A 12,596-nucleotide genomic window follows, 5' to 3' on the forward strand; every position below is an offset into this window, starting at 1 on the left:
ATATAGTCTCTAGAGACGTTTAAACCAGGTGATGTCATCGAATATATAGGAGGTGGAAGAACATGGTTGGTTAAGGCATATTGAGCAGGACTAGAGGCTCTACAGTGAAATAAGACAGTAATCACTTACCAGGACAGTAATGGACGTGGCATATTGATATTAGAGAGAGGCATGCGTAGCCAAGTGAACATATGGGTCCAGTGAGCTTTTGGGCTGACTGGGGACACGGCGATTAAGACAGTTAGCAGGCCGATGCTAACAAGCTAACAGTTAGTAGGCCAGGGCTAAACATGCTAGCAATTAGCAGACCGGGGCTGGCAAGCTAGCAGTTAGCAGACCAGGGCAGGCAAGCTAGCAGTTAGCAGACCGGGGATAGCAAGTAAGACTTTGGGGGACGTCGCGATGTGGGTATGTCTGTTTTTGCCTCTTCGTGCAGGTACGTCGATAGACCAGTCGTGGAATTAGTAGGGTTCCTAGTAGCTCTGGATATCTAGCAGGCCGGTTAGCAGAATGGACCTTCAGCGGACGTCGTGCCTGAGGGGCCTGTTGTCACCCCCTCTTCAAAGGGGGTGACACTCTAGACCCAAACTGTTACACACATACATATATATACACACACATATATACACACACACACACATACATATATATACATACATATATACACACACACACACACACACACACACACACACACACACATATATATCCTACCCTGCCTTTCCAAGGTCTTCGAAAGCCAAGTTAACAAACAGATCACCGACCATTTCGAATCCCACCGTACCTTCTCCGCTATGCAATCCGGTTCCCGAGCTGGTCGAGGGTGCACCTTAGCCACGCTCAAGGTCCTAAATGATATCATAACCGCCATCAATAAAAGACAATACTGTCCAGCCGTATTCATCGACCTGGCCAAGGTTTTCGACTCAGTCAATCACCGCATTCTTATCGGCAATTTCTCATATGGCTGCATCGCCTGGTTTACCAACAACTTCTCAGACAGAGTTCAGTGTGTCAAATCGGAGGGCCTGTTTTCCGGACCTCTGGCAGTCTATGGGGGTGCCACAGGGTTCAATTCTCGGGCCGATTCTCTTCTCTGTATACATCAATGAAGTCGCTCTTGCTGCTGGTGATTCTCTGATCCACCTCTACGCAGACGACACCATTCTGTATACTTCTGGCCCTTCTTTGGACACTTAACAAATCTCCAGACAAGCTTCAATGCCATACAACACTCCTTCCGTGGCCTCCAACTGCTCTTAAATGCAAGTAAAACTAAATACATGCTCTTCAACCGATCGCTGCTTGCACCTGCCCGCCCGTCTAGCATCACTACTCTGGACGGCTCAGACTTAGAATATGTGGACAACTACAAATAACAAGGTGTCTGGTTAGACTGTAAACTCTACTTCCAGACTCACATTAAGCATCTCCAATCCAAAATTAAATCTGGAATCGGCTTCCTATTTCGCAACAAAGCATCCTTCACTCATGCTGCCAAACATACCCTCGTAAAACTGACTATCCTATCAATCCTTGACTTCAGCAATGTCATTTACAAAACAGCCTCCAACACTCTATTCCGCAAATTGGATGTAGTCTATCACAGTGCCATCCGTTTTGTCACCAAAGCCCCATATACACTCCCCACCACTGCGACCTGTATCCTCTCGTTGGCTGGCCCTCGCTACATATTTGTCGCCAAACCCACTGGCTCCAGGTCATCTATAAGTCTTTTCTAGGTAAAGCCCCGCCTTATCTCAGCTCACTGGTCACCATAGCAACACCCACCCGTAGCAAGCGCTCCAGCAGGTATATTTCACTGGTCATCCCCAAAGCAAACACTTTCTTTGGCTGCCATTCCTTCCAGTTCTCTGCTGCCAATGACTGGAACGAATTGCAAAAATCACTGAAGCTGGAGAATCATATCTCCCTCACTAACGTCAAGCATCAGCTGTCAAAGCAGCTTACAGATCATTGCACCTGTACACAGCCCATCTGTAAATAGCCCAGCAAACTACCTCATCCCCATATTGTTATTCATTTTTTTTGCTCCTTTGCACCCCAGTATGTCTACTTGCACGTTCATCTTCTGCACATCTATCACTCCAGTGTTTAATTGCTGAATTGTAGTTATTTCGCCACTATGGCCTATTTATTGCCTTACCTCCCTAATCTTACTACATTGGCACACACTGTATATAGACTATTCTATTGTGTTATTGAATTAAAATGTGTTTATTCCATGTGTAACTCTGTTGTTTGTGTCGCACTGGTTTGCTTTATCTTGGCCAGGTCGCAGTTGTAAATGAGAATTTGTTCTCAACTGGCCTACCTGATTAAATAAAGGTGAAGTAAAAAATAAAACACTGACACCTGACTGAAGATCAACCCTGACTACTGTCTGTAACCCTGACTACTGTCTGTTAACCCTCACACTGACACCTGACTGAAGATCAACCCTGACTACTGTCTGTTAACCCTCACACTGACACCTGCCGTAATATCAACCCTGACTACTGTCTGTTAACCCTCACTGACACCTGACTGAAGATCAAGCCTGACCGTTAACCCTCACACTGATACCTGGTGATTTGGTGGTCCCCGGAATGGAAAATGTTGTGAACCACTGCACTAGACAGACTGAGACACCCAGCAGTGATGCACATTGATTAGTGAGGGCATGGAAGGGGCCATGTCTGCACATAACCCAGACCACCATCAGTGTAAGGCTGTGTCCAAAATGGCATCCTATTACGGCACTACAAAGGGAATAAATTGCCATTTGGGACGTACGGTATAAACTGTCAAGACGATGGGTCCTTTTCCTCTGGAATATAAGAAGCACACATAACCAACCCATAAAGTAAAATGCAACATCCATTTATGGCCAGCTATGCAAACTCTGACATTGATTGATTTATCCGGCAATAGATGTCGTTCAATTGATAATATACATTTTTGTTCTAATTCCTCTTAAGGGAAAAGTAATCAGATTACGTTACCGAGTTTGGGTAATCCAAAAGTTACATTACTGATTAAGATTTTGGACAGCTACACTATATATACACAAAAGTATGTGGACAAACCTTCATTCGGGTATTTCAGACACACCCGTTGCTGACAGTTGTGTAAAACCGAGCACACAGCCATGCAATCTCCATAGACAAACATTGACAGTAGAATGGCTTTACTGAAGAGCTCAGTGACTTTCAACGTGGCACCGTCATAGGATGCCACCTTTTCAGTTTGTCAAATTTCTACCGTGCTAAGAGCTGCCACGGTCAACTGTAAGTGCTGTTATTACGAAATGGAAACATCTAGGAGCAACAAAGGCTCAGCCACAAAGTGGTAGGCCACACAAGCTCACAGAACAGGGCCTAAGAGTACTGAAGCACGTAGCACATAAAAACAATACTCACTACCGAGTTCCAAACTGCCTCTGGAACCAATGTCAGCACAATAACTTTTCATCGGGATCTTCATGAAATGGGTTTCAATGGCCGAACAGCGGTACACAAGCCTAAGATCACCATGTGCAATGCCAAGCGTCGGCTGGAGTGGTGTAAAGCTCACCGCCATTGGACTCTGGAGTAGTGGAAACACATTCTCTGGAGTGATGAATCACACTTCACCATCTGGCAGTCCAACAGACACATCTGGGTTAGGCAGATGCCAGGAGAACTCTACGTGCCCGAATGCATAATGCCAACTGTACAGTTTGGTGGAGGAGGAATATTTTTTTCATGGTTCAGGCCTCTTAGTTCCAGTGAAGGGAAATCTTAACATACAATGACATTCTAGATGATTCTGTGCTTCCAACTTTGTGGCAACAGTTTGGGGAAGGCCTTTTGCTGTTTCAGCATGACAATGCCCCCATGCACAAAGCAAGGTCCCTAATGAAATGGTTTGTTGATCTGTTTGGAAGAACTTGACTGGCCTGCAAAGAGCCCTGACCTCAACCCCATTGAACACCTTTGGGATGAATTGGAATGCCAACTGCGAGCCAGGCCTAATCGCCCAACATCAGCGCCCGACCTCACTAATGCTCTTGTGGCTGAATGGAAGCAAGTACCCACATCAATGTTCCAACATCTAGTGAAATGCCTTCCCAGAAGAGTGGTCGCTGTTATAACAGCAAAGGGGGTCCAACGCCATATTAATGCCCATGATTCTGGAATGAAATAGTCGACCAGCGGGTGTCCACATACAGTTACACTGCAAGTCTTTGCTAGGTAAAGCTCCGCCTTATCTCAGCTCACTGGTCACGATAACACCCACCCGTAGCATGCACTCCAGCAGGTATATCTCACTGGTCATCCCCAAAGCCAACACCTCCTTTGGCCGCCGTTCCTTCCAGTTCTCTGCTGCCAATGACTGGAACGAATTGCAATTATTTTATTTTTTTATAAATAAATTGCTGAAGCTGGAGACTTATATTTCCCTCACTAACTTTAAACATCAGCTATCTGAGCAGCTAACTGATCACTGCAGCTGTACATAGCTCATCCAATATACCTCATCCCCATATTGTTTTCATTTACTTTTCTGCTCTTTTGCACACCAGTATTTCTACTTGCACATCATCATCTGCACATTCCATATAACTCTGTTGTTGTTTGTGTCACACTGCTTTACTTTATCTTGGCCAGGTCGCAGTTGTAAATGAGAACTTGTTCTCAACTAGCCTTCCTGGTTAAATAAAGGTGAAATAAAAATAATAAAAACATTACCAAAAGTAACAGATTACATTTTGAAAGTTGCCTACCCAATCCTGCTTACCAGTAGCAGCAGGTTCCCATTGCCAGGTATAGTTTGCATCCAAAATGGCACCCTATTCCATATATAGTGTACTACTTTTGACCAGAACCATGGTCAAAAGTAGTGCACCATTTATGAAATAGGGTGTCATTTGGGATGCACCCACTGTGGTGTTCACCATGAACACCACTTTGTTCTTTTCCCTGACCTGACAGTCAGTCTGATAATGGGCATTATTCATCAGCAGTTCATTAATCTCACAGCATTGTCATCAGATGAGGAAACTACATCCATGGGAGGGAGAGGGGGAGAGAGCGAAAGAGAAGAGATCAGGCTGTGTTCCATTCCATTCCAGGATAGATGTTCCCTCCCCTCTAGCCTCCTTCACAGATCTGATTGGACTGTATAGGCCTAAGTGAAATCAATGTGAGAGATAGTTTTGACCTACCCAGTTGTCTCAGACATGTTAAAAAGGAGTTAATGAGGACAAAGAATACAGTCAATCTAGGGTTGTTTCCCAAATAGCACCATATTCCCAATATAGTGCACTACTTCTGACCAGCGCTCTATTGGCCCTGGTCAACAGTACTGCTCTATAAAGGGAATAGGGTGCCATTTGGGATGGAGCCTCAGAGCTCAAAGAGCAGCCTGGAGCTTTCCCTTTCAGGACACTGCAGTGGTCGAGTGGGGGGGAGATATCTCCCTCATAAAACAGGCCAACTTAAAAACAACAAGGAGAAACGGAACAGATTATCAGCCTCCATCTATGAAACGCTAAAAGAACCTGCTCTATTCTAGGTGCTTTGTTTGTGATGCTAATCACATGCACAGATTGGGTGGGGGTGGGTGGGAAACGGTGTTCCTGTTCCTACACTAACCAGCTCTCTGTTAGATCCTGAGCCTAGACAATTGCATAAGGGGAAGGATTTTCACTTAAAATGAATCACTTTGCTTGTTGCTTAGCAACCAAAAAACGGATTCACATTGTATACATACATACGTGCCAGTTGCCTGTCGACTGATTGACATTACATCTGTGTGTGTGGGTGTGTGATTCTTGGGGAGAGAGGATAGAGGAAGACAGGAGTGAGTGAGTGAGTGAGTGACATGCAAAAGAGGAGAGGGTAGAAGGAAGGGAGAGATGGGTGACACAGGAGAGGAAGAGTGATTAATGTTCGTTCCATTGGTTCGATCTGGTAAAAAAAAAAAAAAAATGGCTTACTCATCATTACCTAGTGTTCCAGTCTCTCATAGTGCTTTAAAGTGGAACTAACCGTAGTTTTAGCAATGTGAAATACAATCAGTTCATATCCACCCGTAAGGCATTTGTGAAAATAGACTGGGTGCCATAGCCAATCAGAGCTAAATAAGCCATTTGCCACATGGGCCTGTCATCATTCCCTTTGGACTGGACTGTGTGTTTACAGGCAGTAGCACCAGCGTGACTTTAGATCGTTAGAAAGCATTCGCCAAAAGCCACAAAATAGTGGATATCTGCAAATACCACGGGAGTGCCTTACATTTGGGAACTTTACAGTTGTATTGATCAAACAACCATGAACAGGTAGGGCCTCGCTCCCTCAGTTGATGATGATGTGCATAGGCAACAACAACTAATGTTAGCCAGAGCAAGATGAGCTCAAATCTAACGAGGGAACAGTAGATAAACCCTCCCCCCCAAAAAATGAGCTTGTAGTCGGCAGACAAAATTGCATTGATAAACAATAGGAATAGTAGACTGCTCGCCCTTCTGCAGCTTGCCTGCCAATGCATTGTTTTCCCAATCCCCGTTTTGACAACTGAATGCGAACATGACTGCCCTCCCATTTGATTGATGCCAAATACATTTGATTGACAACTAAGAGATACGCTAACTGTGGATGACAGTCTTTCAATTTCAGCATAGCTAGCTAGAAAACGGATTCCTATTTCTTGCTAGCTAACAAACTGATTCCCATTTCTTGTTAGCTAACCAGATGACACCTGCATCTCTAGCTCTAGCTAGTTATGGGGAAACAAAGCTTCCTGAAGCATTGAGCATTTCCAGCCAATTGTGTCACAAATAAGTTCATTACTCCAGGCTTTGATCAACACAGTGTACACTACTGGCACCTGCTGATCAAAATAATTTAGAGCAGCTAAATTATTATAGACGACGTCCCACACCCCATAGCGCCTGCCCAGGGTAGCCTTTTTGTCTTCTAGCAAACCAATCAGGTGGCTGTTCGATGAAACAAAGGTTGATCACATGCTTCTGATAAAGCGATAAACTGCTCAGTGATTTTGGCGCATGCCTCGGAGCTCCGGTATCAAACCTTAAATCACCAGCTGTAACCAATGACATGACATCCCCCCAGCAGCTTTCTCTTCCCCCCCCTCCCTCTCTCTATTCCTTCTCTCTCCGAAGGGCTGATTGCAGCAAACAATATACCAGGTCAACTGTGACTTATAACCTGATAGCAATATTTGTTGGACTACCAAGAAATGTATTGGTGAATATGCTATATTAAATCAGGCATTGAACCGCATCCATCTATTCTGCCAACACCTTATTCTACATCATGAATTTCTTGGTCAAATAGAACATATCTTTAAAGCCTCTTATAAAGTTGGTTTTGTAGCATAAACTGGTAATTTGATATTTTTGAGAGATATGATTGTCTGTTTCATATCTGTAAACTAGTTAAAACGCTGTCTGTCTTTATTGTCATGCCAAACATGTCTTTTGGATAATTTTTTTTGGATCATATTACTCCAGTGTTAGCCTCCCTACACTGGCTTCCTGTGAAGGCAAGGGCTGATTTCAAGGTTTTACTGCTAACCTACAAAGCATTACATGGGCTTGCACCTACCCATCTTTCCGATTTGGTCCTGCCGTACATACCTACACGTACGCTACGGTCACAAGACGCAGGCCTCCTAATTGTCCCTAAAATTTCTAAGCAAACATTACAGGGGCTGAGTCACTGGCTTATTGGTGTTCTTCCATGCCGTCCCTAGGAGGGGTGCGTCACTTGAGTGGGTTGAGTCACTGACGTGGTCTTCCTGTCTGGGTTGGCGCCCCGCCTTGGGTTGTGCCGTGGCGGAGATCTTTGTGGGCTATACTCGGCCTTGTCTCAGGATGGTAAGTTGGTGGTTGAAGATATCCCTCTAGTGGTGTGGGGGCTGTGCTTTGGCCAAGTGGGTGGGGTTATATCCTTCCTGTTTGTCCCTGTCCGGGGGTATCGTCAGGTGGGGCCACAGTGTCTCCTGACCCCTCCTGTCTCAGCCTCCAGTATTTATGCTGCAGTAGTTTATGTGTCGGGGGGCTAGGGTCAGTCTGTTATATCTGGAGTATTTCTCCTGTCTTATCCGGTGTCCTGTGTGAATTTAAGTATGCTCTCTCTAATTCTCTCGGAGGACCTGAGCTCTAGGACCATGCCTCAGGACTACCTGACATGATGACTCCTTGCTGTCCCCAGTCCACCTGGCCGTGCTGCTGCTCCAGTTTCAACTGTTCTGCCTGCGGCTATGGAACCCTGACCTGTTCACCGGACGTGCTACCTGTCCCAGACCTGATGTTTTCAACTCTCTAGAAACAGCAGGAGTGGTAGAGATGCTCTCAATGATCGGCTATGAAAAGCCAACTGACATTTACTCTTGAGGTGCTGACTTGTTGCACCCTCGACAACTGTGATTATTATTATTATTTGACCATGCTGGTAATTTATGAACATTTGAACATCTTGGCCATGTGCTGTTATAATCTCCACCCGGCACAGCCAGAAGAGGACTGGCCACCCCTCATAGCCTGGTTCCTCTCTAGGTTTCTTCCTAGGTTTTGGCCTTACTAGGGAGTTTTTCCTAGCTACCGTGCTTCGACACCTGCATTGCTTGCCGTTTGGGGTTTTAGGCTGGGTTTCTGTACAGCACTTTGAGATATCAGCTGATGTAAGAAGGGCTATATAAATACATTTGATTTGATTTGGAGTGGGCTGCAAGCAGCACATACAGTATGGAACCAGACTATAGTGCAACAGGTTGATAGTCAAAGAACCACTTTCCCTTAGTAATGTTTCCAAAGCATTATTTCCCTCGTAGTAGTAATAATCATGATTTTCATATTAACCGTCCAGGCAGGCGATGGGAAAGAGCTTAGTGAGGATAATGACTTTTAGATGGGTATTTTACTCACCAGCTGTATATGCAAACATGAGTGAGAGTACTACAGTATCCTCATACTGGTCTCGTTTCATACCTCACACACTACTCTAGTTCTCTTAGCATTGGCTCATACAGCAGTGGTCATCTCAGCTACTATAATTCATCAAAACAAGATTATTATTTTCTTAACTAACTCAAACCTGTGTTGTCAAATAGATCCATGCACATTAGTGATTGAATCCTCTATATTAGACATGGTTGATACAATGATTGGAGAGAGAGAGATCACTGAGGTTCCAAGGTCCTTCCCTCTCTTTGCCATCTCTCACTGATCTGCATTAGGTTGGGAGGTGATTAATACACTGGATGATTAAACACAGAACTCAATGTCTAGCCACATCTATGATGCATTGTTACCTGTACTGTAGAGTTTTACACAGAGTTTTTCTCCAAGTTTGGAGGATGAGAATAAGGCTCTGTCCCAAATGGCACCATATGCCCTATATAGTGCACTACTTTTGAGAAATAGACACATTCCCTAGACAGCCATGGGAATGTCAAGACTGCAGTAGTAGGATGAAGGTTTGCACTGCTAGTGGTGAGCATGCATTCACTGTAAATAAAATCCTGCAATATTTGCAGTAAATTACTGGCAGCACAGTAGCCAGTAAATTACCGTCAATTTACAGGCCAAATATAATTTATTTAAAAAAATATGGTATGATACTGTATTCTGTGGTACAGTATTCTCACTAAATGCAACAAATATAGCATTTTACAAGGCATGCCTCAAAATATGTTAATGTACCCTAGATTATTTTGCCACCCACAACATTTTCCCACAATGCACCACAACTCACAGTATGCTGCTGTAAATATACAGCAAAACAGGTAATACAGTACTTTACTGTGAAGTGTAGTGGAATGCCATTCAACCCACAAAATGCATTTCTCTTTACAGTACTGTAATGTAGAATTACAGTAGCTAACTAAAAGTTTTGCTGTAAATTTACAGCAACTTGTTAGTGTTGCTGCCACCTCTATCAACTATTGATATAGAGATTTGGTCACTAGTGACACACACAGTATGGTTCTGGCAACTGATGATGCTTTTAAAGAATGTCTCATTGACACAACAATGCTGGACTGGTGTAACAGAACAGCAGCTGTCAGTGCTGGGGTGTGTCCAGGGTAGAGACTGGGTCAAAACTATTCCTGACTAACTGGTGGAATCCTGTCAACTAACAGTGCGGGTGTGTGTGTGTGTGTGTGTGTGTGTGTGCGTGCGAGCCTAGATATTTTCCTGGACAACATTGCTTCATGGAAAAGTTTGTAATTATACCCAGAGGTGTCTAAAAAGTATTTCTTCAGATGCAATCTCACCTTTTGTTAATTAGTGTATTTGTCACAGTCTGATCGAGTTACACTTCTATTAAATAAACTGAATATACATACTGCATGTATATATAGTATGAAGTACCACAGCTGCCTTTCATCCGTCAACTGCTAAGACAGGCCTACACGACAGACAGGCCTACACGACAGACAGGCCTACACGACAGACAGGCCTACATGACAATGGCTTTAACAAGTTGCTTTGGTTCTAAACTTGTTCATGTAATTTCAGACAATGATGAAAGGAGATGAGACGGTTGTAAGTGATACATTGTGTTTGTTCATTCAACATTAGGCCAAATATGCCACAGAATGTTTTTTTTTTTAAATGGTGTCCTACCTCAAAACAAAACAAACATTCCCTAAAAACAAAACTAAAATTCCCAACAAACATTTTGATAATGAATAAATGACAAAAAGTATACTTTCGGTATTGAAATTATTTGATATGATGATTAGTGGATAAATGATGTTTGATTTCTGACAGGTCAAATAATTATCACTTGAAACAACAGGTGTCAAGAATACAGGCAGAGCTCAAGAGCTTCAGTAATATTATGCCAAATCATTACACAACTGATCAGCACATCTAAAACGCATATACTCTAATTCACACTTAATAAAATACACTTGGAATGTAATAACTCACAAGTATCACTGTTACAATGTCAGGCATGTGTTATAACTATTGTAATGTAACTTTTTTCATTTGGGGGAAAGGTAACAAGGTGGCACAGTGATTTTTGGTGCGGAAGCATTATTGCACAGACTGTCAGTCTCATAGGCATATATTAAAGAAAATACCCAATTCTATATGAATCCAAATGGTATGAAGCCAAAGTGCCACACTAAAACAGCAACATAGACAGTCAATTTCTGTCACAAGTTATGAAGGCATTGGAAATGTGCTGTGTGTGGACATATGAATATGACCAACCTTCTTTTTGGTGTTACAGTGGCAGCAGACGGTCCACAGGTACTTGAGAGTTCTCCAGAGCAGAATGATGAAGAGACCTCCAAAGAACGTGACCATGGAGGAGGCGAGGAAAGCCCACCACATGCGCTGCCCGTTGCTATCACAGGGCACATCTGGGGAGAACGGGATGATCACATCCATCTTGGATATGCGGATAGAGGGAGAGTCCGGGTAGTAACTATGTTTACCTTTAGGCATTATTCTGAGGCTACCGATGCCCAGGGATAGGTTTCCATGTTCTATAACTAGTATCCAGACGAGTTGGGTAGTTCCAGCCAGTGCCCCATACCCCACAATTCAGCCATATTGCTTCAACTAACTACCACCCTTCCTTCCTTTACTCTACCCTGTCCGTTTACATCAGTCCTTCAATGTAAATGTTGTGTTCTCAACGACCTGTGACGCAGAAACTGCACTTCAAAAGGACAGGATATGATCGTCCCATTAACAGAAGTCATTCACAGATCCTACAATAAGTTACATGCGAAATCAGATATTTCTTCAAAACTCGTTCATATAATTATATATATTGAAAATCCCGTTGCTGTTCTTCTTTGCTTGTTTCTTTTGGTGTAATAGTTCGATATTTCCAGGAAAGGCAGCAATTATCTTCGAGTCACCTGCCGTTCTGGTTTCTCCATCAGGTAACCAAATCGCGTAAAGGCAATCGATGGTAAACCTCGCCCTCACTCACAAAACTCCACCTTATTGAGAACCAGCCGCCGCTTTAATAAGTCCGTTATTTCTGCTCCATTTAGCGCTCTGGCTAGGTGTTGAATACTACTTTCTCTCTTTGTGACCGCAGATGACTTATTCATTTCCGTTCATAAAAGCTGTTCAATAAACGCTTTCCATAGGTCTTCTAGTCCTCTTCTTGCTTCAGTGGCGGTCAGACGATAGCGGCTGACTGTCAGATCTATTTGGAAGATGACAAGGAACTGGGACGGCGATTTACAGGTAGCAGGGGTGGAGCCATCAACAAGATGCGGCCAACTCATGCGTTTCGGCGATCCTCAAACATTATTCTCTTATCGGTGATCCACGTCCATGGTGGCGACCGTTCTCATCCGTACACCCTTACGCAAAGGATGCACTAAACCCAATGTCTTGAAAGCGTTTTGCGTCTGAGGGAGGAGGAGAGGATTACTTTTTTCCCGAAAAGAATACAGTAGAAATATGTTGTCCACACATCGGCTTGAATAGGACCTGTTGACAAGCCACACAAAAGCAATCTGTTGCTCTTTTAACGTTTCTTCGTGTCAAGAAAACAAGTAGGCTACCTATAATTAAATGGAAATACGTAGCTTTGCCACATGTAAAA

General features: G+C 43.6%; 1 protein-coding gene across 17 annotated transcripts in view; it reads right to left on the minus strand.

Moving 5' to 3' along the window:
• Positions 1 to 12,373, minus strand: part of LOC115153540 (calcium-activated potassium channel subunit alpha-1) — a 214,617-nt gene extending 202,244 nt beyond the window's left edge. For 9 of the 17 annotated variants that reach the window (XM_029699100.1, XM_029699098.1, XM_029699097.1 and 6 more), the window contains exon 1: positions 11,237 to 12,372. In XM_029699100.1, the coding sequence (XP_029554960.1) occupies positions 11,237 to 11,473 (237 nt within the window). In that variant the 5' untranslated portion in view covers positions 11,474 to 12,372. Of the gene's footprint in view, positions 1 to 11,236 lie in introns of all 17 variants that reach the window. The other 8 variants (XM_029699096.1, XM_029699101.1, XM_029699095.1 and 5 more) reach the window with 2 other exon arrangements.
• Between the last annotated feature and the right edge of the window lie 223 nt (positions 12,374 to 12,596).

This window comes from Salmo trutta, chromosome 18, assembly GCF_901001165.1.
Source record: "Salmo trutta chromosome 18, fSalTru1.1, whole genome shotgun sequence".
In the NCBI taxonomy this organism is placed as follows: domain Eukaryota; kingdom Metazoa; phylum Chordata; class Actinopteri; order Salmoniformes; family Salmonidae; genus Salmo; species Salmo trutta.